The sequence below is a fragment of the Salvelinus namaycush genome, unplaced genomic scaffold (assembly GCF_016432855.1).
Source record: "Salvelinus namaycush isolate Seneca unplaced genomic scaffold, SaNama_1.0 Scaffold571, whole genome shotgun sequence".
NCBI lineage: Eukaryota > Metazoa > Chordata > Actinopteri > Salmoniformes > Salmonidae > Salvelinus > Salvelinus namaycush.
In genome coordinates this window covers 8,604-36,240 of record NW_024061277.1, presented here as the reverse complement: position 1 = coordinate 36,240, position 27,637 = coordinate 8,604, and the positions used below count along the sequence as shown (strand labels likewise).

Genomic DNA, 27,637 nt, shown 5'->3' with positions numbered 1-27,637 from the left:
CTGACCTTCTGTGCCAGAACCAACAACTTTTACAGAATAACAGCGGAAGGTGGTCATAAAATAGCTGATGCAATCACTGAAAAACAACGGGAACATCCACCCCATCAACATCCTACTGTAACATTCTCCTGTAACATCCTACTGTAACTGTACTGTAACAGTCTAATGCATAGCAGCTATAGTCCTATCCTATTTCTCCTTCATACTCATCTTTATAATTCCTTTAAAACTCCCGCCGTTGAATTGCGACTACTTTGTCTCTATACTGACCTTATGGAGGGAATAACTAGACTGTTTATATTCGGCCATATTCCCAGTCACCTTACAGTCATTAAATGCTATGGTTCGCACTTTCAGTTTTGCGCGAATGCTGCCATCTAGCCACAGTTTTTGGTTAGGGTAGGTTTTAATAGTCACAGTGTGTACAACATCTCCTATACACTTCCTGATAAACTCAGTCACCATATCAGTGTATTTGTCTATGTTGTTCTCGGAGGCTACCCGGAACATATCTCAGTCCGCGTGATCAAAACAATCGGTTAGACCACCGTTGAATAGTCCTTAGCACGCATACTTCCTGTTTGAGTTTCTGCCTATAGGAAGGGAGGAGCAAAATGGAGTCGTGATCAGATTTCCCGAAGGGAGTGCGGGGGAGGGCCTTGTAGGCATTCCAGAAGTTGGAGTAGCAGTGGTCGATTGTTTTAGCAGTGCGAGTGCTACAGTCAATGTGTTGATAGAACTTTGGTAAAAAACAATCTAATTTGCTTTATTAAAATCCACAGCTACAATGAATGCGGCCTCAGGATATGTGGTTTCCAGTTTGAATAAAGTCCAGTGAAGTTCTTTGAGGGCCATTGTGGTATCGGCTTGAGGAGGCATATACACGGCTGTGACTATAACCTGAAGAGAACTCTCTTGGGAGGTAATACGGTCAGCATTTTAATTTAGAGGTATTCTAGGTCGGGTGAACAAAAGGACTTGAGTTCCTGTATGTTATAACAATCACACCATGAGCAGTTAATCATGAAACATCTCGGGGAGAGATATTTATTCCTGTCTGCGTGATGAACTGAGAACCCAACTGGCTGTACGGACTCAGACAGTAAATCCCGAGAGAGCCATGCCGTTCCGGAAGGAAATCCTCGCCCTGAGCTCGTCAACTTTATTATCCAGACTGAACATTAGCAAGTAATATACTGGGAAGCGGAGGGTGGTGTGCGCGTCTCCTGAGTCGGACTAAAAGTCCACTCCGAGTACCCCTTTTCCGCCGGCGGTGTCCTGGAACAGCCTCGGAAATGAGTTCAATTGCCCTGGGGGTACGAACAAAGGATCTGATTCGGGAAAGTCGTATTCCTAGTCGCAATGCTGGTGAGTTACCGCCACTCTGATATCCAAAAGTTCTTCCTGGCTGTATGTAATAACACAAAACATTTCCTGGGCTAATAATGTAAGATATAACACATATAACACAAAGCCAATAACACAAAGCCAAAACCCCCTAAAGGGTGAGCATACTACACAAGGAAATTCTCAAAGCTGCTAATGAGAACCTTGACGACCTTGTACCTAGCCGGTGGGGATTCTGGTGGGGTGCCCCCACCCAGGCAGTGGCAGTGCTGGCAACACAAGCTGCAGTAACCCATGGGGAGGGAGTCACACTCGGACATTCAGAGAGGGGGTATATTATTGTGACCCTGGTGGCACAAAATCAAAGTCTGACTGCATGGAGAGGCTTGGGAATATGGACAATACGGGTGACCATATTGTGGGTGTTTCAGGAAAAAGGTGTACATTTGACCTCCATCATCTAGGATGTGACAATGGTTAATAAAATCTCTCAATTTCTGCCCATTTTTTGCACGGTCTTGCAAGCCTTCTCATGCAGCTGCAACTGTAAGTGCATTTGTAAATCAAGACCTATCTTGAGTTGGGCTCTGGGATGGTGCAATTGTTGAGCATGTGAGCTTATGGTTACTTTTTAATGGTACGTTTAGAAACATATATTTTGATAAAAATAATTGAAAGTTGTGTCTCATTATGGTAAGTGGTGAAATAAGTATAGCCAGTTACAATTGTAATGGCTTAGCAGATAATAAGAAAAGACGATCAGTATTTACCTGGCTAAAAGAGAAGGAATATAATATCTATTGTTTACAGGAAACCCATTCAACAGTTTTAGATGAAGTTTTGTGGGAAAAAACCTGGGGGGGGGCGAAATATATTTCTCCAATGGAAAAAGAAATTCAAAAGGGGTGATGGTTTTAATTAACAATAATTTTGATCCAAATGGGCAAATTGTCCAAACAGATCCTCAAGGTAGATGGATTATTTTAAATATGTTATTGGACAATAAACAGATATGGCTTATTAACCTATATGGTCTGAATAATGATGATCCAAGCTTCTTTGAAAAAATATATAAGAATTGATCAACTCTACAAGCAACACTAGACTCTATTATTATGGTGGGAGATTTTAATACGGTCTTAAATACCTCTATGGACCGGAAAGGAAATCACACTACAAACTATCACCCTCAGGAACTTAAGGATGTCACGTTCTGACCTTTATTTCCTTTGTTTTGTCTTTATTTAGTATGGTCTTGGCGTGAGTTTGGGTGGGCAGTCTATGTGTGTTTTTCTATGTTGGGGTTTTGAGTTCGGCCTGGTATGGTTCTCAATCAGAGGCAGCTGTCAATCGCTGTCCCTGATTGAGAATCATACTTAGGTAGCCTGGGTTTCACTTTTGGTTTGTGGGTGTTTGTTTCCGTGTTAGTGTTTGTCGCCACACGGTACTGTTTCGGTTTCGTTCGTTTCACGTTTATTGTTTTGTATTTTGTAGTGTTCAGTTTATGTCTGAAAATAAACATTATGGACACTTACCACGCTGCGCATTGGTCCTCCGATCCTTCTCGTTTCTCCTCATCAGAAGAGGAGGACGACAGCCGTTACAGAAACACCCACCAAAACCGGACCAAGCAGCGTGGTAAAGGACAGCAGCAGCAGCGGCCGAAATCTCAGGACTCCTGGACATGGGAGGAGATTTTAAACGGAGAAGGACCCTGGGCACAGGCTGGGGAATATCGCCGCCCCAAAGCAGAGCTGGAGGCAGCGAAAGCTGAGCGGCGGCGATATGGGGAGGCAGCACGGCAGAGCGACAGATACGAGAGGCAGCCCCAAATGTTTTTGGGGGGGCACACGGGGAGTGTGGCTAAGCCAGGTAGCAGACCTGAGCTCACTCCTCGTGCTTATTATAAGCAGCGCGTTACTGGTCAGGCACCATGTTATGCGGTTAAGGGCACGGTGTCGCCAGTACGTGCCCATAGCCCGGTGCGCTATAGGGCAGCCCCCCGAAAGTGTCATACGAGTGTGGGCATGCAGCCAGGGCGTATGGTGCCTGCTCAGCGTGTCTGGTCTCCGGTACGCCGTTTCGGTCCAGGGTATCCTGCGCTGGCTCTGCGTGCTGTGTCTCCGGGGCGCTGGGGGGGGGGGGTGTAGTGCGTCCTATGCCTGCGCTCCGCTCGTACCGGGCAAATGTGGGAGTGGAGCCTAAGGGAGAGGTGCGCGTAGTAGGCACTAGATCTCCAGTGCTTACCCACAGCCCGGTTCAACCTGTGCCTGCACTCTGGAGGGTCCGGGCTAGAGTGGTGCCAAGGCTGTGCACCAGAGCTCCAGTGCTCCCCCACAGCCCGGTCCTTCAGGTACCTCCTGCTAACACCAAGCCTCCTGTAGGTCTCCCCAGCCTGGTGGGTCCTGTGGCAGCCCCACGCACCAGGCTGTCTCTCCGTCTCCTCCCTACAGGTGCGCCCGTCTGTCCAGTGCCGCCTGAGCTGCCCGTCTGTCCAGCGCCGCCTGAGCTGCCCGTCTGTCCAGCGCCGCCTGAGCTGCCCGTCTGTCCAGCGCCGCCTGAGCTGCCCGTCAGTCAGGAGCCGCTAGAGCCGTCCGTCAGTCAGGAGCCGCTAGAGCCGCCCGCCAGTCAGGAGCTGCCAGAGCCGCCCGCCAGTCAGGAGCTGCCAGAGCCGCCCGCCAGTCAGGAGCTGCCAGAGCCGCCCGCCAGTCAGGAGCTGCCAGAGCCGCCCGTCAGTCAGGAGCTGCCAGAGCCGTCCGCCAGTCAGGAGCTGCCAGAGCCGTCCGCCAGTCAGGAGCTGTCAGAGCCGTCCTCAGTCCGGAGCTGCCCCTCAGTCCTGAGCTACCCCTCAGTCCTGAGCTGTCCCTCAGTCCAGAGCTGCTCTTCAGTCCGGAGCTGCCCTTCAGTCCGGAGCTGCCCTTCAGTCCGGAGCTGCCCTTCAGTCCGGAGCTGCCCTTCAGTCCGGAGCTGCCCTTCAGTCCGGAGCTGCCTTTCAGTCCTGAGCTACCCCTCAGTCCTGAGCTACCCCTCAGTCCTGAGCTGCCCCTCAGTCCGGAGCTGCCCCTCAGTCCGGAGCTGCCCCTCAGTCCAGAGGCGCCCCTCAGTCCAGTGGGGCCATTTAGTAGGGTTGCCAATCCTAGGTCGGCGGCGAGGGTCGCCGTTCCTAGGAGGCCACGGAAGCGGGTAATGACAATGATGGAGTGGGGTCCACGTCCAGCGCCAGAGCCTCCACCGCGGACAGATGCCCACCCAGACCCTCCCCTATAGGTTCAGGTTTTGCGGCCGGAGTCCGCACCTTGGGGGGGGGGGGGGGGGGGTTACTGTCACGTTCTGACCATAGTTCTTTTGTATTTTCTTTGTTTTAGTGTGGTCAGGGCGTGAGTTGGGTGGGTAATCTATGTTTTCTAATTCTGTGTTGGTTTTCTGTGTTTGGCCTGATATGGTTCTCAATCAGAGGCAGCTGTCAATCGTTGTTCCTGATTGGGAACCATATTTAGGTAGCCTGTTTTCTGTTGGGTTTTGTGGGTGGTTGTTTTCAGTCTTTGTGTGTCTGCACCAGATAGAACTGTTTCGGTTTTCACTTTGTTGTTTTTGTATTTTGAGTTGTTCACTTCCATTAAATAAGATGAACAATTACCACGCTGCGCATTGGTCCTCTGATCCTTCAAACTTCTCCTCCTCAGACGAGGAGGAAGACGACAGCCGTTACAAAGGAAATCATGAATGTCATGGATATATTGGAACTAGTGGATATATGGAGACTTAAATACCCTGACCTAGTGAGATATAGATGGCAGAGGCTTAATCAAGCTAGTCGTCTTGACTACTTTCTTATGCCATTCTCTCTGGCACCAAAGTTTAAAAAGTGTTGATAGGGGACAGAATGCGGTCGTATCATCACATAATTGGCATATATATTACTCTTACAGAATTTCCACGTGAACGAGGATATTGGAAATTTAATCAAAGCCTACTAGATGATAAATTGTTTAGAACTAGGACAGAAGAATTTATAACTGACTTTTTCAGACATAACATAGGTACAGCAGATCCCCGTATTGTATGGGACACTTTTAAGTGTGCCTTTAGAGGCCATGCAATTCAGTACTCATCTATAAAACAAAAGCAATTTAGATCAAAAGAGTCCATATTAACAAAGGAAATTGAAGGACTAACAGTACAGTTAGATAGCAATAAAAACGGTACCACAGAGGCACAGAATAAGTTAGAGGAAAAACAAAAAGAAATGGAGGAACTTATTCAAGAAAGATCCAGTGTAATACATTATAAAAATAAAGCGAACCTGATAGAATGTGGGGAAAAATGCACCAAATTCTTTTTCAATCTTCAATATAGAAATGCTACCAAAACAAATGTATTAAAACTTGTTACAAATGATGGAGTCACGCATGATTCACCAAATTATATTTTGAAAGAGGAAGTAAAGTACTTTAAGAATATGTTTTCATTTCAGGCTCCTCCATCTCCACTAACTGAAACTAATTGTATGAATCTTTTCCCTAATAATAATGTAAAATTAACATCTGTACAGAAAGACTCATGTGAAGGCCAAATTACAGAGGAGGAACTGCTTGATGCAATTGAGGCCTTTAAGGATGGGAAAACTCCAGGGCTGGATGGCATACCAGTGGAGTATACAAAACTTTTTTTGATATACTCAAAGGACCATTATTAGCATGTTTTAACCACTCCTATATAAATGGTAGATTATCAGACACGCAACAAGAAGGTCTGATATCATTATGGAGACCTCTTACACTTCAGTGTTGTGATGCAAAAATCCTAGCAAAATGCTTGGTGCATAAAATGTAAAAAGTATTGTCAGATATTATTCATCCTAATCAGACAGGTTTTTTACATGGACGATACATTGGAGATAATATAAGACAAGTACTGGAAACAATAGAATACTATGAAATATCGGGGACACCAGGCCTGGTTTTCATAGCTGATATTGAAAAGGCTTTTGATAAAATACGACTGGAGTTTATATATAAATGCCTGGAACATTTCAATTTTGGGGAATCTCTTATAAAATGGATTAAAGTTATGTATAGTATAACCCTAGGTGTAAAATAGTAAATAATGGCTACATCTCAGAAAGTTTTAAACTATCTAGAGGAGTAAAACAAGGTTGTCCACTATCGGCATATCTATTTATTATTGCCATCAAAATGTTAGCTGTTAAGATTAGATCAAACAATAATTATTAAGGGATTAGAAATCCGTGGCTTAAAAAACGAAGGTGTCATTGTACACTGATGATTCATGTTTTCTTTTAAAACCACAATTAGAGTCTCTCCACGGCCTCATAGAGGATCTAGATACTTTTGCTATCCTCTCTGGATTAAAACCAAATTATGATAAGTGTACTACTATATAACGTATTGGATCACAAAAAAATGCAAATTTTACATTACCATGTAGTTTACTAATTAAATGGTATGACGGAGATGTGGACATACTCGGTATACAAATCCCAAAAGAAAGAAATGATCTCACTCCAATAAATGTTTATAGAAAGTTAGCAAAAATAGATAAGATCTTTCTACCATGGAAAGGAAAATACCTGTCTATTTGTGGAAAAATCACACTGATTAACTCTTTAGTCATATCACAGTTTACCTATTTGCTTATGATTTTGCCTACACCTAGTGACCTGCTTTTTAAATGATATGAACAAAAAATATTCCATTTTATTTGGAATGGCAAGCCAGATAAAATTAAAAGGGCCTATTTATATAACGAATATGAATTCGGAGGGCAGAAATGATTAAATATTAAAGCATTAGACCTCTCACTAAAGGCATCAGTCATACAAAAGTTATACTTAAATCCAAACTAGTTCTCTAGTAAATTGGTACGAATGTCTCATCCTATGTTCAAGAAGGGCCTTTTTCCCTTTATTCAGATTACACCTGCTCACTTTCGGTTGTTTGAAAAAGAACTAATCTCCAAAATATCTTTATTTTTTAAACAAGCCTTAAAAAGTTGGTTGCAATTTCAGTTTAATCCACCTGAAAAGACAGAACAAATAATACAACAAATATTGTGGTTAAATTAAAATATACTAATTGATAAAAAAACTGTATTTTTCGAAGAAATTTTTAAAAAAGGTATAATTTTAGTGAATGATATCATAAATAGGACTGGTGGAGTTATGTCACACATGCAGCTAACACAGACATATGTAAATGTCTGCTCTACCCAAAATTACAACCAATTAATTGCAGCATTACCACAAAAATGGAAGAGGCAAGTAGAAGGGGAAAAAAGTAAGGAACTTGTATGTCGGCCCTGTATTAAAGAACATAAATGGTTAAAGAAAAGTGTGATAAATAAAAACATATACCAATTTAATTTAAGGACCAAAAAACGGACAGATGTGCCATATAAATTGCAAAATAGTTGGGAAGAGATTTTCGACGTACCCATTCCATGGCACACGGTTTATGAATTGATACGCAAAACAATGCCGGATTCAAAACTTCAAATTTTTCAATTTAAATTACTATACAAAATTCTTGCAACTAATAGAATGTTATATATATGGGGGATACAATCTTCCCAGCTCTGCAGATTCTGCTGTGAGGAGGCAGAGTCATTAGATCATTTATTTTGGTATTGTCCATATGTAGCTCGTTTTTGGTCACAGGTCCAGAAATGGCTGAAGAATTGCAACATTTGCCTAGAACTAACGCTACAGATAGCAATACTGGCTGATTTGAAAAGCCATAGTCAATCAATCAATAATATAATAGTTATTTTTGCAAAACTTTAAATTTTTAATTTACAATCTGTAGAAGCTATGAGAATAGAAAGGTTCAATTATTTTGTGCAGCATCACAGCACAGTTGAAAAATATATGGCAAATAGAACATGCGTGTATGGATATATATATTTGCCCCAAAAATATATGGGGGATTGGAAATGATGCAGACAATTACATTGATGGAAGCAACATTCTTTCCGCAATACTAAGCTGATCCACCCCTTAAGAAAAAAAAGAAAAAAGAAAAGAAATAACACATAAAAAAAACATAATACTGCAAAGTTTCCTAAGAGCTAGAAACACGGCAGCCCTATCCGTTGGCGCCATTTTCTACCATTTGTGTGTGACAGAACCAGAGGACAGTCTATCGCCCGTGCCCCTAGGGGCCTCCAAGGGCCTTACTCTTATTCCCACTCCAATTACTGGGCTGCCACCACCCTCCAACAGAGGACTGGGAAACGACTGCAAAAAAACCTATTGGTGTCAAAAAGTTGTCTCAATGCAGTGTGATAGCTAAAAACGGTCAGTCTGTGATAGAGAAGACAGCCTATGAGTAATATCATAGAGAGAATCAATCCATAGAAAGTCTGTCTGTCTGTGTCTGTCTAATAAAAGCTTGGTCCATTTGCATAGTGTGGGAGAAACAAACTACGACTCTGGGCGCTTTCAACTACACCATGTAATTAGACATCATCCCAGCAGACACGCTTTGTGTGCGACTGAGTTAGTGTGTGTGTGTGCGCGTGTGTATGTGAGTGAAGTTGACTACGTATGCATGTACGTGTGTGTGTGTAACTACGTCACAGCAAAGGCCAAAAATACAACCTCAACAGTGGACACACACACAAAGTTAATGACAACGTCCATTACTGCTTCAGAAATACTGCCCCATATATAGTAGCAGGCTGGACACGCCCCCCCCGAGAAACTGGTCTGGCCAAGTTGGGAGTGACGTTGGAGGAACAAGGGGGGATGGGATGAAACAGTACCATCAGAGGGGTAATTTAGAGTTGAGTAGATTGGTCTCACTGTGTTCCAAAAAGTATAATATAATTTTCTTTTCAGATTATTTGAGATAAAGTACAGAAGGCAAAAAAAGAAAGTGAGCTAGGATGAGCGAGAGAGCGAAGGAGAGAAAGAGAAAGTGTATAGAGTATTTATCTTCCATTACAGCAGGATCATCACACTCAATATCTAAGGCTTATATAACTTTTATCCACCCACTTTTGTCTCTCTATCCCTCTGTGGTTCCTTGTTTCTCTCTCTATCCAGGGACTTTAACTGCATTACACAGCCTATTGTCTCTTTCACACACACACGACACAGCGAGCGAACAAGATTTACAACAGCAGTTCTGCGGTTCTCTTTTAAAAGGGGACATTTCATTTGAGTTGCTAGAACCTAAACAAAGGTTACATAAAAACCTAATCAAATCCCAACAAGGTAATAACCTGATGCTTCACCTGCCCTCATTTAACACTGGGCTGGGTCTCAATACACCACAAGCCTAACCCTCATATAACACTGGGATGGGTCTCAATACGCCACAAGCCGTACCCTCATATAACACTGAGCTGGGTCTCAATTCTCCACAACGGCCTCCTCTCCTTTCATTTAAATGAATGGACAGGATCCTGCCATATTAACTTCACCTGTCATGTCAATGGGAAGAACGTTACTTCAGACTATTGAGACACGCCACATGTAGTGGGAAGGGAGTAAAGTAACAGGGAATTAAAAAAGAATAGGTGATTATAAAGAAGAGGAGAGATGAGAACAAAGTGGATGATGATGATGATGATGGTGTGCCTACCTTCATTACGATGAAGAGGACGAGGGTGACAAAGACATTGACCTGGGGGTGATTCCAGGCCTGGGAGTTGCCGATGTAGTCAAACCCCTCAGCTATGCCCTGCTTGGCCCATGTCCGGTTGTCTAGCAACGTCACCAGGGACTCCTTCTGGGTCAGCTGCATGGGGGAAACAGGAAGTGACAACATAACAGACAGACAGAGGGCTAAAGTCAACAGGCATTTTATATTTTTATATATCCCATATTGATCCCTAGCTCATAACCCGAAGCATTTAAGTAGATCTGAAAGGATTGGATAGGTATAAGCAACACATCAAGAATTCATCCTAGCCATTCAGAGGGAAAGGAGAAGCGATGACATTAGTGCTATCCCAATCTACATGAAGTGCCATGGGGTAGGTGCTAGGAGGTGATTTGAAATTGGGTACAACACATCCATTTTATTAGGAAGACCATTATGGAAAGCAGTTTCACTTTAGGCAATGGATGTGATGATTTAATTTGAACTGGTTTGGCTTAAGGCTTGTGAAGCTGAGTGGGGGTCTGGAAGACGGTGTGTAGTTGTGTGTGATGCTGTAGCTAGACTTTAGGGAGCAACAGAATCAACAGCTTATTGTAGCAGAAATACACCAAGAGTCTGACACCCTCTCATTACAGAGACAGAAAGAGGAGAGGGTGGGAGGTAGACTCTGCCTCTATGTAAAGAAATAAAAAACTGAGTGGAACTAACCTTGCCTGCCATGAACTGTCCGAAGCCGGGGGGAAAGGTTAGTGTAGACACCAGCAGAGTGACCAGGGCTGGGTACAGCAGACGCCTGAGAGAAGAGGGGGAGAGGAGGAGAAAGCAAAAGGGTGTTTAGTCATTACTGTTAACTCGTCAAAACCAAACTGTCCTCAAACCCTTCCCACGGCTGCGTGATGTACAGAACATTACATTAATTTAGAAATCTGAGGATAGTTAATTAATCAGTCTGGTAGGGAGATGAGTAAACACCATTCATTAATAAACACTTGTCAAGATGAACGTCTTCATTTTTCTCTGCTGTGGAGAGATCTGCATCAATAGAGCTGATTTCACAGAGTAATCTATCTATGTGTGCGCTAGTGTGTGCGTGCGTGTGTGCGCTAGTGTGTTTGTGGGACACTAGGATACAGGGACTATCTGGGACCCAGTAGGGGCTTCTGTCTGACATTGATGACATCATGACTTACTTCTTCATGAGGAACTTGTTGATGGTCTTCTGTTTCCTGATGAACTGGACTATCAGTCTGTTCAGGTAGACAAACAACGCCCCGCCAAAACCACTGGCAATACTGTGGAGAGAGGAGGAGGGGAGAGGAGGGAGGGTTGAGAGAGGAGAGGGGGGGGAAGGGGGGGCAATGGAGAGAAGAGGGACAGGGAGATTAAATTAAGAAAATGTAAAGGTGGAGAAAGAGAGAGGGACAGGTTTACATGTATATATGTTTGTGTTTTAAGAAAGTACCCAGTATGTGTCCACTTTGTGTAACTGTCAGTAGGAGAGAGAGACAGTTTCTCCAGCCACCAGAATCAAGCAAAGCCCTTTGAAAAGTACTTTCCAAAGTTCCCCCTCATCTACAGCCAAGTATATGAATGCTCATAAATTCATGTTCCTGCATAATGAATTCTGTCAAATACTACTGAATAAATGATGAATAGATGAGGGAGAATCATTTCTACATGTTTTAAAGCTATTCTCTGAAATGTGTGTGTGTGTGTGTGTGCGTGTGTGCGTGTGTGCGTGTGTGTGTGTGTGTATAAGTGTGTGTGTGTGTGTGTTTGTGTCGCAGGAGCTTGGTGGCACCTTAATTGGGGAGGACGGGCTCGTGGTAAAGGCTGGAGCGGAATCAGTGGAATGGTATCAAATACATCAAACACATGGTTTGATGCCATTCCATTTTCTCCGTTCCAGCCTCAGCCATGCTGAGGGGAGCCGTCCTCCCCTCAGCAGCCTCCACTGGTTTGTGTGTATGTGTGTGTGTGCACGTGTGCACGTATGTATATCTCAGAACACCACATCTGAGTACCAGTGAAAGTTTGAAACATAAATCCAGAGGCTAGAAGAAGTTTACTACACAAAGGTTTTCCCCAGCTAGCATGTAGCAGAGACGACAAATTCCCCCCTCTCTCTCTCTCCCTGTCCGAGTTAACTGAAACACTGACCGACTTTCGCCATAAGACATCAAGGCATTGGCGAGGGAGAGGATACTGAAATACACACATAAAGGGTTGTGCGTACAGACACACACACAAACTCTTTCTCTCTCTAAATGTGAAATAAGACGGCTGTTCTCCGGAGGCAGAGTTTTGTTAGATTATGAGTCAAAGCTTCACTGCTCAGATCACGAGAGGGAGGACATCCACCAGACAAAAAGGAGAAAAGAGGAGAAAGAAATAGGGATTTTCTTCTCTTTGGGAGCCCACGCAGAGTTAAGTAGTAGATGGCTGTTCTTTCTTCTGAGATGGAGAAAGAGAGAGAGAGACGAGAGAGAGAGAGGCTCTGGTCTAATTCAGTTATGTGGTAAGCCCGGAGGCTACGCTACTACGGTAACAGCAAGCTAAAATAAGATGTCCTAAATGCACCACCTCGCTGGCTGAATAATCAATGTTAGGTGACTAACGTCAGGAGGCTATCCTCCTGAACACTCACACCAGCTTTCACCTGCTAACAGAGGCAACGTAGGGCTCACTGGCTAACAGAGGCAACGTAGGGCTCACTGGCTAACAGAGGCAACATTGGGCTCACTGGCTAACAGAGGCAACGTAGGGCTCACTGGCTAACAGAGGCAACGTAGGGCTCACTGGCTAACAGAGGCAACGTAGGGCTCACTGGTTAACAGAGGCAACGTAGGGCTCACTGGCTAACAGAGGCAACGTAGGGCTCACTGGATAACAGAGGCAACGTAGCGCTCACTGGCTAACAGAGGCAACGTAGGGCTCACTGGATAACAGAGGCAACGTAGAGCTCACTGGCTAACAGAGGCAACGAAAAGCTCACTGGCTAACAGAGGCAACGAAGACCTCACTAGCTAATTGAAGACAACTTAGACTCACCCAATGACAGCGAAGGCTGGGAGCTCCTGGAGGTCAAATGGGAAGTCCAGACGAAAACGGGTTTTAAACAGAGCTGTGATGGTCTCTGTGTAGGACGGAGGGAGGGAGGGATGGAGAGAGAGTGATTCATCATTATCAAAATGCTTTTAAGGGGCTATATACAGTACAGACCTTACATCAATGATTGCTTGTGCCAATATACAGTATACTGTATGGGTTGTTCACGAAATGAGTGCCTATTGCATCACTTAGATATATGAAGTAGAAATTGTGCACCAATATTGAATTTTAAAAGCCTTTTAATATTTCATGAGGAGCCAATTAAGTTGGATAGTGGCGCAGTGGTCTAAGACACTACATCTCAGTGCAAGAGGCGTCACTGCAGTACCTGGTTCAAATCCAGGCTGCGTCACATCCGGCTGTGATTGGGAGTTCCATAGGGCGGCACACAATTGGCCCAGCGTTGTCTGGGGTAGGCAGTCATTGTAAATAAGAATTTGTTTTTAACTGACCTGCTTAGTTAAATAAATCCGATTTTTTATATGAATAAAACTTGCTAAAGTGCTAAAATTCGGCATTTTGACATGTTCCTCCGTGCACCCTCTGACTTCTAGGAAGATTTTAACCCACTTAACCCCTACGTTTTCCCCATTATTGTAAAGCCTTAGTTATGATGTTGCTTTGACAAAGTCATTTCTGAAAGATTATTATTTATTTAATGTGATTAGTGAATCATTTACATCTGTCCCTCATTTTAATGTCAACCCTATTACGTGAACTGAAAAATTCAACATCTAATGATGGTGTAAAATCAGGAGAGCTGGCTGAACTATTTTGTATCATTTTCTGGTGTTTTGGGGTGGAAAACTGAGCGGGTCGAGCATAACACGTCAACCTGTTACCCATTGATAGACAGGGTAGAAATCTTAACAAAACAAATTGTGAAGCTTGCACTCAAGTGCCTCTTGCTGTTACACACAAGTTTCCATTCCCCATTTCACAAGGGGATTTATGGCCAATGTAACATCCCTGTTATTTTATTTGACCCTTGATAGTCATTTTTTTATTTATTTGATTTAAAATTCTGTGAATTCAAAAGTTATTTTCACACATCTCAAAAGGCACCGAATTGGTGGAATGACCCATATACACTTACCAAAAATAAAACCCAACATGCAACGATTTCAGAGATTTTACTGAGTTACAGTTCATATAAGGAAATCAATCGGTCAATTGAAATGAATTCATTAGGCCCTAATCTATGGATTTCACATGACTGGGAATACAGATATGCATCTGTTGGTCACAGATACCTTAAAAAAAGGTAGGGGCGTGGATCAGAAAATCAGTCAGTATCTGGTGTGACCACCATTCGCCTCATGCTACGCGACACATCTCCTATGCATAGAGTTGATCAGGCTGTTGATTGTTTCCTGTTCTACTCCTTTTCAATGGCTGTGTGAAGTTGCTGGATATTGGTGGGAACTGGAACACGCTGTCGTACACGTCGATCCAGAGTATCCCAAACATACTCTATGGGTGACATGTCTGGTGAGTATGCAGGCTGTGCATTATCATGCTGAAACTTTAGGTGATTGCGGCGGATGAATGGCACGACAATGGGCCTCAGGATCTCGTCACGGTATCGGTGTGCATTCAAATTGCCATCATTTAAATGCAATTGTGTCCGTTGTCAATAGCTTATGCCTGCCCATACCATAACCCCACCTCCAGCATGGGGCACTCCGTTCACAACGTTGACATCAGCAAACCGCTCGCCCACACAACGCCATACACGCTTTCTGCCATCTGCCCAGTACAGTTGAAACCGGGATTCATCAATAAAGAGCACACTTCTGTGAGAGAGAAATTAACATGTTTACCTGTTTTGTTTAATATTAACAATTATACTTAACAAATAGTAAAGGGATGTTTTCCACTCCAGCTCCCTGCAGCTAGTCTGGCTATGGTCAAAGACATGGTGTTTACTCAAGATAGAGATAGTTTGAGCTGACAATTGATTTATGCCATAGAATGAGTTGGTGTTTCTGTACTGTGAGGTACGAGTTAAGAGCCCTCGTCTTGAGGGCCAAACTCTGGTTTCCATACAATGAGTGGGAACAGTCTTTACCGCAGATACTGTCTGCTGTGAATTATTCATTTCTTTCATACAAAGTCTAATCTTTTGACCCATTCCACACATCTGTTGTTTGTCATGAACATTCAGGAGGATTTACTTTGCTATAAAATGCTGTGGTTCAAATCTGTTTGTTGGGCTCTCAATGAATCATCTAAGGGTGGTTCGTCGACCAGCTTCATTATTGAAATAATTAATCAATGTAATTAATACATTTTGAATAAAGTAATATCCTGATTGGTGATTGACCTTGTCTCTAATCATTATTAATTTGAATTTTCATGACACTTCTCTAGCGTGCCAATGGCCATCGAAGGTGAGCAGTTTCTACAGTTTGTGAAGAAATTCTTCAGTTGTGCAAACCCAGTTTCATCAGATGTCCGGGTGACTGGTCTTAGACTATGTGGAGGTCCTGGGCTGGCGTGGTTACACGTGGTTTGGAGTTGTGAGGCCGGTTGGCAGTACTACCAAATTCTCTAAAACGACATTGGAGGAGGCTAATGGTAGAGAAATTAACATTCAATTCTCTGGCAACAGCTCTGGTGGACATTCCTGCAGTCAGCACTCCAATTGCATGCTCCCGGAAAAAACTTGAGGCATCTGTGGCAAAACTGTGTTGTGTGACAAAACTGCACATTTTAGAGTGGCCTTTTATTGTCCTCAGCACAAGGTGCACCTGTGTAATAATCATGCTATTTAATCAGCTTCTTGATATGCCACACCTGTCAAGTGGATGGATTATCTTGGCAAAGGAGAAATGCTCACTAACAGGGATGTAAACAAATTTGTGCACGAAATTTGAGAGAAATAAGCTATTTGTGCATATGGAACATTTCTGGGATATTTTATTTCAGCTCATGAAACAAACACTTTACATGTTGCGTTTATATTTTCATCCAGTATACATGTAGACCGGTCTTACCCTCGTCTTTATTCCACACAGCCAGGACTCTGAAGATGAAGGCACTGAAGGTAGCAGCGAAGAACCCTCTCCAGTAATTCCTCACCGCAAAGAACGTAGATGTTACCTCAATACTGAACAGCACACCTACAAAACACACACACATTAATCAATTTCTCAGGAACACACAGGAACATGATCAAAGTAACTATGTGAAGGGGGAAGAGCAAACCTTGCAATCTCTGACCCAGCCAGTGTATCTGTCAGTGAGTGTTATCCCACTGGGCACACCACGTAATTTCAAGGTGAATAATTGCGTAATATTTGGTTGAGACGTTGATCAATGAGATCACAACCTATATATTTACCCACTCAAAAAGACTGCCAAAAGTGAGTTGAAATTCAATTGTGTTATCACTAAATCAAATCAAACCAAAATGTAAATGCACTTTAAATTCATGTTTGATTTAGTCCTATTCTTTAACATAGATTTTTGGTTGAGATGGACATATCAATTGTTAATTTGTAGACAAACTGGAATTAAAGCCAGACTAAGTCAATGGCACAGATGGAACTCTCCTTCAACATTTTTATATTTGGGCCTCCCGAGTGGCACAGCGGTCTAAGGCACCGCATCGCAGTGCTAGAGGCGTCACTGCAGACCCGGGTTCGATCCGAGGCTGTGTCGCAGCCGGCCGCGACTGGGAGACCAATGAGGCGGCGCACAATTGGCCCAGCGTCGTCCGGGTTAGGGGAGGGTTTTGCCGGCCGGGATGTCGATGTCCTTGTCCCCCACTCTAGCGACTCCTTGTGATGGGACGGGCGCATGCATGCTGACACGGTCGCTAGTTGAACGGTGTTTCCTCCGACACATTGGTGCGGCTGGCTTCCCGGGTTATGCGAGCAGTGAGTTATGAAGCAGTGCGGCTCGGCAGGGGCATGTTTTGAAGGACGCATGGCTCTCGACTTTCACCTCTCCCGAGTCGGTACAGGAGTTGCAGCGATGGATATCCCGAAAAAAGGGTAAAAAGTACAATACAAATATAATAATAAAACATTTTTATATTTGGTTGAGGTGACAACCTAACAATTCAATATCACTACATTTCATTACATTTGAAATCAACCAGAGATTGAAATCATAGGCCTATGTAGTGTCGTGTCTTTGCTATCGTTAAATTGAAGACTTATAGTTTTTATCAAAGATTCCTGTAATTAGGGATTACGCGATCACTTGAGTAATAACGTAACTAATTAACTATGAATTCGAGGGCACCAGGGAAAGTTATTAGATTACAAAGTTATAATTTCCCAATATAACCTTTCAGATATTTTCATATCTGATCAATAGTCCTCTAATTAATGATTTATTTACTTTACCTCACGTTAGTCTCATTCCAAACGTCGTAAATTGTTGATTATCTGCACGAACCCAGTCTTCACTATGAGTCATCCCTACATCAATTGTCTTAAATCATTTATTTATTACTAACTAATTAATTCACAGAAATGCATAAACAAACAAACAAACTTAAAAATAGTTACATGAAATGATGGGAGAAATATGCCCTAGTGGGCTGAACCGGCATTGCGGCTTGTTAGACAAAGGGAAAGTTGCGTTCGACTAAGAATTCACTACAGAGTCCATAATTATAACGATTGACATGCTAATCCTTACACATGAACGCTCACTCATTCGGGAACAATTGCAATCAATATATATATAGTTACGCTCGGTGTGTGTCGTCTTGATCGTTGGAGAGAAGTTCGTTTTGGTTGGAGTTCCTTCTGTCTCGGTTATTGTGGGTAGTTCAGAGTGACATTCGTTATAGAATGGATGTTTCGGCGGTTGTCTTTCTTCGCGTTCAATGATACCGAATTCCTAGCTGCAGACTAGTAGTCAATATCAAAACTTGTTCTTATTCGTATAAGAGTTTAACCATGTGGTATGGTTAAAGACTCAATGACGCAATGTTACCTTAACCTCCGTTCTCCCCATGGAGAGAAAACATGGTCTAATGGTAATTTCTCAGAGTCGACTTTTATTCAGATAGCAGGAAGGGGCTGTCCTTGGACGTCTGACCCAACTGGCTCAGGGGCGGGTCCTCGGGTTTAGTTCAAATCAAAAAGGGATTTGTATTTTCTTAATTAAACAGTCCAAAATCATATTACACAATTATACAAACAGTATCATACTCACTCATTCATTTTATACAACAAACAGATGTAAACCTCATATCTGAGGTTATTATATAAACAGCGGTATGGTAATGTAGTCCCACAGTCTCTCATGAGTTTCCCACGTGGTGGCCAATGGGCATGTTAATAGCTGGACTCCCCACCGATCTTTTATACTTTTGCAGGAACATGAAATATGTTCGTACCTCAAGTTCTGTGAGGTGGGAGAAAATTCCTTTGTCCTGAAAGTTTACCCTCTCTCTTAATACTGTTTGGCCATGAGGAGATTCTCAGGAATTTACGACGTCTCTGTGATCACAGCATGGGTTGTTGTGGAAAGGGAGAGGCAGGGAGAGGGGGATGGGGTTTGCAATACCCAAGCAGGCAACATCATGACAGTAGTCTATTTGTTGTTGAATCCTGGGTTGAATTGAGACAATAGCTGTTGATGACTTTGCAAAATGCTATACGTATATATATAGGCCTAAATAGCATCATTGATGATATAAGAGTGATATAGCATGGTCACATTTCATTTGCTCTGTTAAACCCATCCTTTGGAATGACTTCGATAGCAACAGTGAATCTATTTCGTTTTTAAGTGGAGATCTCTCAACACTCATTCTCAGGATAGCACATTGGTAATAGTTTGTGACAATCATCATAGCTAAGGGCTAGGCTACGTTAAAACCCTGGACGGGAGACCAAGGGTAGCTGTAAATAGATCAATTCTACAGTAGGTGCTGCCCAGCCTATTGTTTTTTTTCCTGATAGTGGATATAACGTCGAAGATCTGACATTGTTTTAAAAGGTTTGTCTATGTTGAAATTTGGTTACCATGATGACAATCATGTTGAAATTCCACCCTCAAAACAGTTTATGTTGATGACTTTTTTCAAATCCAACATAGATTCCACGTCAGAATACGTTGACAAATTACACTGAAACAACATTGATTCAACGAGATTGTGTCTAGTGGGATGTTGGTGTCACTCACCTCCAATAGGGGCAGCGAAACAGCAGCCGACCCCCACAGCACAAGCAGCTGCCAACATCTCAATGTTCCTCGACTCATTCTGTAAACACATATGGAGAGGCGTATTTACATTTACAGACACACCCTATGAGGTAGGCCGTTGTCGGGTGGATGTAGACCTAGCAGTGTGGAAGGAGGCATACAAGGATGTTACGCTTTTCTGTCCAAGGGGAGGTCTTTTATGTGCAAAAATAGTGAATAAATAAGTGCCAAAAGTAAGCTACTACATTATTTACAAAATAATAAACAGGACGAAGAGCAATATAAACTAGATTTAAATCAATAAGTCAGCCCACTGACTTCCCCCAGGGCAGGTCTCACTAATGACTGTTAGCAATTAGCATGCACAGCAGCAAGTATAGCCCAACCTTCCCTTGTCAGAGCTGTTGTGGATGAAATGCAGAGTTAAAATTATTTTTACCCATAACGCATTTCACCATGAAACAATAACAAAGCCTCCTCCCACCCGTTTCAGTAAAAAGCTGAGGGATAGGGCTGAAGAAATGTATCCACTCTCAAATTCATGGACAGAGCTATGGATACAAGGACTGAACTAAGCTCATGAGGCACTAATAAGTACAATTCTTGAAGATTCAAATGGGCACATTTCATTAATTCAGCGTTTCCCCAAACTCAGTCCTGGGGACCCCAAGGGGTGCATGTTTTGGTTCAGCTGCGTAGTGTTTTGGTTCAGCTGCGTAGTGTTTTGGTTCAGCTGCGTAGCGTTTTGGTTCAGCTGCGTAGCGTTTTGGTTCAGCTGCGTAGTGTTTTGGTTCAGCTGCGTAGTGTTTTGGTTCAGCTGCGTAGTGTTTTGGTTCAGCTGCGTAGCGTTTTGGTTCAGCTGCGTAGTGTTTTGGTTCAGCTGCGTAGTGTTTTGGTTCAGCTGCGTAGTGTTTTGGTTCAGCTGCGTAGTGTTTTGGTTCAGCTGCGTAGCGTTCTGGTTCAGCTGCGTAGTGTTTTGGTTCAGCTGCGTAGTGTTTTGGTTCAGCTGCGTAGTGTTTTGGTTCAGCTGTGTAGTGCTAGGGCAAACACCAAAACATGCATCCCTTGGGGTTCCCAGGACCGAGTTTGGGAAATGCTGAGTTAAAACGTTTGCCTCCGTTTGCCTGTCACACTTACTCCGATCAGGAAATATGAAGAACCCTTCTCCACTTTAGCTTGAGTGCTAAAGTGTTTATTCCTAAACATGATCACTTTGTAGGGAATATTTTAATGAACAAATGCATGGATGGAAGAGTAATTTGTGTGGAATCACAAAAAACTAAAGCTTTGGTGCCAAAACCAAGCAGCATGCTCTCATAGTTTCTCAACTCTCATAGTTTCTGTTTCTCAACACTCAAAATAGCGAAGAGCATTCCTGCAAATATAAAACGTCTTTGATAAAACAGTTTTCAAAATATTGAATTGCTTTACTTTGGTAAATGGCACAGAGAGATTGGATCTGTGCCACTGCCCAAACAACCACATGGTACGGTCGAATGTAATAAAACTTCTGCAAACACAGTATGGCATGGGACTATAGATGGATTACAGATATGTAATTTAAATAGGTGGTAGAGAGATGGGATATGGAGTTCTGGAGAGGAGGAAGTTATGGTGGATGTTCTGCCCTTCATCTCCAGCCATGCTTTACCTTGTTTCCTATGAGGCTTGGCTCCTTTAAGCAGCATGTTATAGTGAAACAGAGAGGTGAGTGTGAATGTGTACTAAACACCACCACACACACACACACTTGTCATTAGTATGCCATAAAATGCACCATATTCGTATACAGTACAGATACAACACAGAGAGGAGGGAGAAAGAGAGAGAGGATGAGGGAAGGAGAAAGAGGCTAGAGGGAGCCGAGGGAGAGAAGGAGAAGAAGATTAAGGGGAGACAGACAGACAGACACGGGTATGTAGCAAAGGAGTTCTCCATACTTGAGGGTTTGGGGGTTTGCTTCAAAGATTCTTCATTGCCCCTGCCCCCCCAGCCCCCGTCCCTTCACACACGCACACACACACACACACACACACACTGACAGAGGGAACAGGGGACTCTCATCTTCAGAGTACAGAGAGATGAATCAAAGATTCCCTCTCTCTCATTCCCTCTGTCCCCTAAGGCCCAAGCGGAACAAACATAGTCTTTCAACTTTCAATCTCTCTACTCCTTTTTGCCTGGTTGTCCGTCTTTACCTCCATCACTCTCTCCCTTGCTTTCAAAACTTTTCTTAATTTATGTATCGCTACATTTATTTATCGCTCCCTGTAGTATAGCTAGGGAGATTACACATGAGATGTATTTAATTATTTAGCAAATAAAATGCTAGTTGAAATATTTATTATGTGTATGTTACTTTTGTAAATATACATACTGTGTGTGTGTGTGTAAGCAAAGAAATACCTACGCATTCTGGACAGGTGCTCCTTCGGAAACAGTCAAGACAGAAAACATTCTCTAAACTGGCCATGTGTGACATGTTTTTCTCTTCTTTGCCAAGTCAAGTCTTTCCTCTGAGCTAGCCCACTAACATGCCTGGTTTTAAGCCGACGCAGACAGGAGCAATCGATTAGGAAGAGGAACAAACAGAGTGGAGAATCAGAAGTGTGTGTTTCTCACAGCTCCACCTAAGCACTGACAGAGCTATCACAGCTTATTTTACCCCCATCAGAGAGAGTAGAGGGAGAGGGAGGGAAAGATGTCGATCGGCCTGATTTAGGAGTTCAGAGAAACAAGGAAACTTTTCAATACATAGCTAAACTACAGTACAGTTCTGTCTAAAGGGAGAGATGAGCCTGTTCAGTGAATTACTATGGCATCTCAACCATAGTGGAGTTGGTTTGTCTGCATGATCAGTGGCTACAGTAGATGATAGATATAGTGATAAGATGTACTGTGGTGGTACTATGGTTTAAATGTGATGTGCATAAGGCAGAGTACTGTGAAAAAGTTAGGCTATGGAAGTGAAATATCAGAGGCAAGTATAGTGTTGAAAGAAGAAAGCAAAGGATTAATAAAGTGAAGCCAGTTCAGAAAGGGAACCCAAGTGCCCGCCTCAGTTGACGCATCAGCTGAGATTGCACCAATTAGATGCTAGTAACAATCACGCCTGCCTTATTTGGAGGTCTATTTAGCTGACCGGTTCTGCTCATATATCTTGCTGCTGCTTGCTGCTACTGCTAGTATGCATTTGCTTACAGTGATAAGATGTACTGTGGTGGTACTGTGGTTTAAATGTGATGATAAATGTAGCAGATTCGTCTCGTGACTACTATATACTTTGTTTGTTCCTATGCTAGCTTCAGGCAGAGCCTGTGCTCTCGGTTAACACACCCCATCACCACCTTTTATTGTCCCCAGCACAAGGTCCACCTGTGTAATGATTATGGTGTTTAATTAGCATCTGTCAGGTGGATTGATTATCTTGGCAAAGGAGAAATGCTCACTAACACATTTACATTTGAGTCATTTAGCAGAACTCTTATCCAGAGCTGCATACAGTAAGTAGTGAGTGCATACATTTATATTTTTTCTCAATTTTAGACATTTAGCAGAACTCTTTCCTGGAGCAACCTACGTGCATATATTTTCATTTATTCGTACTAATAGCGATGCAAACAAATTTGTGCACAAAATTTGACAGAAATACGCTTTTTGTGCATATGGAACATTTCTGGGATATTTTATTTCAGCTCTTGAAACATGGGACCAACACTTTACATGTTGCGTTTATATATTTTTTCAGTGTATATTGACGCTTTGCTTGGGCATTGAGCTACCCTGAAGGAGCAGAGTCTATATCGACAAGACTTGCATTATTCATTTCATAATAAATGGTTCAACATATTTCTGCGTGGTGTTTCCTTCTGAAAGATCATATTGATAACAATGTGGTAACTTTGTGTGTGTGTACTTGTCCAGGTGTGGTTTACCTCGTAGATTCCACCAAACAGAGACATGAACTTGCTGAGGAGTGCAGCACACAGACTGGCAATGTGAACAAACGGACCCTAGAGAGGGAGAGAGAATGTCTTGTGAATGATTTCCTAAAATACTTGGTCCACGTGTAACCACAACCCCACGTCAGCGCCAGTCTCTGTGTTTCACTGTGACAACCCCTTGTCCTATGAATCACAGATATATTGATTGATTTTAGGAGCATTCAAGCCAGATTGCATCTGCTGGATGTCAAATGGAGTGTGTGTCTGCATAGCTAGTGGAACAGACTGTACTGTACTGGCAGCAACATGTGACACACTCATACAAGCCTGACTGTGAGAAAAGCGTATGTGTGTGTACGCGTCAGAGGTGTGTGTGTGGTGAGAATAATTTGTACTGAGTGTGTCTGTTACCTCCTTTCCCAGAGGCATGCCACTGCCCAGGGCACAGGTGAGGCCGATCACTTTGGCCACAAAGGTTTTAAAGGTGAGGTATTCTTTCAGCACTACACCCCTCAGAATGGTCTTCATCTCTGGGATACCTGAACCTAGAGGGGGAGAGGGGGTTATGGTGCTATGGTGCAGTCAGTATGTGTGTGTGTGTGTGTGTGTGTGTGTGTGTGTGTGTGTGTGTGTGTGTGTGTGTGTGTGTGTGTGTGTGTGTGTGTGTGTGTGTGTGTGTGTGTGTGTGTGTCTTACCTACGGCCTGTGGGGCCAGTATCTGTGTGAAGCCAGCTGAGAAGGTGATGAGCACCACAGGGTAGGTGACCCAGGCCAGGTATTGGAGAAACACATTACTCTCCAAGCCTCCGTACATCCACTTCTGTGCTGTGGACACACACACACACACACACACACACACACACACACACACACACACACACACACACACACACACACACACACACACACACACACACACACACACACACACACACACACACAGACCAATATCAACTTGGTGTCAATCATAAAGTAAAAGTACATCCAATATATAAATCGTGAAAACATATATACATCATGAAAACATATATAAATCATGAGAATCGCAATACCTATCGGCACCTAAGTATCGTGATAATATTGTATCGTGAGGTTCCTGGCAATTCCCCAACCCTACTCATGAGTACAGCGACAAAATATCTGACAACAGTAGAACCCGCAGGACTCCTCTCCTAAAAGTGACTTCATTACAGGGAGAGATCAAAATGTGTATGTGCCTGTGTGGAGAAAGAGGGGATGAGCTGCTTGCTTCTAGATGACTCACTCTTCTCCCCTCTCTACTTTCTCCACATGCAGTCTACCATCTGACACACACACACACACACACACACACACACACACACACACACCACAGCAATGTGTGTAAATGTGTGTTTGACTGAAGATAAAGCACATTGACACCCACACACCTTCTGAACACACAGCATACATGCTACCAGCACACAAACACAGTTTCACGCTGCAAAAATTTAACTAAACCACATTTAAGCTAATCGTACACACACATGCGCACACACAGTTTCATGCCGCAAAGATGACTTTAAACCAGATTTAAGCTAATCATACACACAAACACACACCTGCATGCAGCTCAGGGAGACAGTAATCTGCACTGCAGCTCACCATGAACACACACACCCTGGTTGGAGGGATGTACGTGAGTAAACCACAGTGTCTGAGATTATCTGGTGTGTGGCATAATGTCTTATTTAGCTGCATGCAGGAGAGATGTCAGATGAAAGGATTCAGCCAAAGGAACGGAGTGTACAGCTGACCAGAGTCGTCATTAGACCAAGTTTACCTCACCAACTCCCTCCTCCTTACCTTGTAGACAGATGGCGATTGCGAAGTCGACTACCCAGCTGACCAGAGCCATGAGTAGACCGAGGAGGATGAGGAAGATCCAGTCTTCACCAACACGAGAGATGAGGAACTTCTGACAGCGCAACGTACAGACTGGAGGGAAGAGAGATACAGGTGCACACTGTTAGACAACAACAACACTGTTCCTACTAAAGTACTAGTCAGTCAAGTCAGTCAGAACTACAAAACAAACAAACCAACACATCTTACAGACTGAGGAGAGAAGTTTAGCATTGTTAAAACTACATTACCCACCTTGGAGTCAGGACTACACATACAATGTAAACCCCTGCACCCACAACTGCCCATTTGTTGATGTCAACTTTTGCACAGACACCTCTAGTATAATTTAAATGGGGCTGTTTTTTATTCACACAGCTTACTCCAATCCTCTCCTCTTTCTACCCCCCCCCCCCCCCACACACATACTGTACTGCCTCCTCTACCAGTTCCTTCCCTATTTTCCTCAACTCTCTCCCTCTCTCTTGCCCTCATTTCTTCTCTCAGAGTGAAGAGGTCTAGCAGCAGGGGCACCTCTAGTCCTCAGCTTTAATGACTGTGTCACATCCGACACTCCACACTGTCCTAACACTAGTACAGCTCTGCTCCCCTCTCATCTAATTCTGTCTCCTCTCATCTCACCAATGTACTAAACCACACTAATGCTACTTTACCACACTACAAGATTATGTCAGAGGAAAGGGAGAATAAAAAAAGGGTATAACATAAAATCTTCTTTTAGTATCCCCCTCGTCCTCTCTCTTCCTGCCTTTCTTTCTTCTCATCTAAAGTATTATTGCTCTCCCCATCTCTGTCTCGCCACTCTCCTCCATTATGTATAGTACAGCCTGTGTGTACTATCATATAGGGGAATAGATTATCCTGAGGCAGGAATGGCGACAGAGCATTAGTACAGCCTGTGTGTACTATCATATAGGGGAATAGATTATCCTGAGGCAGGAATGGCGACAGAGCATTAGTACAGCCTGTGTGTACTATCATATAGGGGAATAGATTATCCTGAGGCAGGAATGGCGACAGAGCATTAGTACAGCCTGTGTGTACTATCATATAGGGGAATAGATTATCCTGAGGCAGGAATGGCGACAGAGCATTAGTACAGCCTGTGTGTACTATCATATAGGGGAATAGATTATCCTGAGGCAGGAATGGCGACAGAGCATTAGTACAGCCTGTGTGTACTATCATATAGGGGAATAGATTGTCCTGAGGCAGGAATGGCAACAGAGCATTAGTACAGTCTGTGTGTACTATCATATAGGGGAATAGATTGTCCTGAGGCAGGAATGGCAACAGAGCATTAGTACAGCCTGTGTGTACTATCATATAGGGGAATAGATTGTCCTGAGGCAGGAATGGCAACAGAGCATTAGTACAGTCTGTGTGTACTATCATATAGGGGAATAGATTGTCCTGAGGCAGGAATGGCAACAGAGCATTAGTACAGCCTGTGTGTACTATCATATAGGGGAATAGATTGTCCTGAGGCAGGAATGGCAACAGAGCATTATTACAGCCTGTGTGTACTATCATATAGGGGAATAGATTGTCCTGAGGCAGGAATGGCAACAGAGCATTAGTACAGCCTGTGTGTACTATCATATAGGGGAATAGATTGTCCTGAGGCAGGAATGGCAACAGAGCATTATTACAGCCTGTGTGTACTATCATATAGGGGAATAGTTTGTCCTGAGGCAGGAATGGCAACAGAGCAACATGCATGTTTTTAGTACGCTAGGCTACACACACACTCTCCAATCAACACCTTCACTGTCTGTCTAACACACACACACACTGCTTATATAAGCAGTGAAAAACACTGTGTGTGTGTGTGTTGCATCATCTCGCCCACAGCCCAGCTGTGTTCTAAGAGCCCCTTCTGTTCTCTAGTCAGCATCCAGAGCAATTTACAGAAGCAATTAGGGTTACGTGCCTTGCTCAAGGGAACATCGGCAGATGTTTCCTCTAGTCGGCTCGGGATTCGAACCAGCGACCTTTCGGGTTACTGTCCCAACGCTCTTAACCGCTAGGCTACCTGCCTCTGTCTGTTTGCGTGTGTGAGAGCATGTACATGCAAACATATACATGTACATATAAAAGTGTGTGTGTTTCAACCAGCACCAGGTGTAATGTTGTCTGGTTTCTGAGCAGTAATGTGGTTATCTCCGTCTGTGCTGCTATGGCTCACTGGTTTTCCTTGGGTACACAGTACACACATTAAACAGTTTACCAGCGTCATTCTTTACGGCAGGCAATAACCTGCATGCCATTCCACTCCATCCCTATCCTCTCTTCTCTTCAATTTTTCATTCACCCCGTCCTGTCTTCCACCCTTCCTTCCTTACCATCTCTCTTTCTCATCACTCTTCAACCCACGGCTTTAACTTCTTTCATTACTCTTATCTTTCTTTTTCCTTTTCTACCTTCTATCTCTTCTCTTTGTATTTGTCTTCCTCTCCTTACTGGAACCTTCTTTGCTTTCTCTCTCTTTCCACTTTTATTTTCCTTTTCTTCCTCTAGTTTCTTTGCTCCTCCATCTCCTTCTCCTCT

At 43.3% G+C, this 27,637-nt stretch overlaps 1 protein-coding gene across 1 annotated transcript in view; it reads right to left on the bottom strand.

Moving 5' to 3' along the window:
* LOC120041894 (chloride channel protein 2-like) overlaps positions 1 to 25,159 on the bottom strand; it is a gene marked incomplete at its 5' end in the record, with an annotated part of 69,980 nt that extends 44,821 nt beyond the window's left edge. The window contains 10 exons of the mRNA XM_038986755.1: positions 9,954 to 10,109; positions 10,683 to 10,767; positions 11,165 to 11,266; positions 13,026 to 13,110; positions 16,085 to 16,210; positions 19,239 to 19,317; positions 23,195 to 23,272; positions 23,615 to 23,748; positions 23,900 to 24,028; positions 25,028 to 25,159. Coding sequence (XP_038842683.1) covers positions 9,954 to 10,109; positions 10,683 to 10,767; positions 11,165 to 11,266; positions 13,026 to 13,110; positions 16,085 to 16,210; positions 19,239 to 19,317; positions 23,195 to 23,272; positions 23,615 to 23,748; positions 23,900 to 24,028; positions 25,028 to 25,159 — 1,106 coding nt within the window. The remainder of the gene's footprint in view (positions 1 to 9,953; positions 10,110 to 10,682; positions 10,768 to 11,164; positions 11,267 to 13,025; positions 13,111 to 16,084; positions 16,211 to 19,238; positions 19,318 to 23,194; positions 23,273 to 23,614; positions 23,749 to 23,899; positions 24,029 to 25,027) is intronic.
* Between the last annotated feature and the right edge of the window lie 2,478 nt (positions 25,160 to 27,637).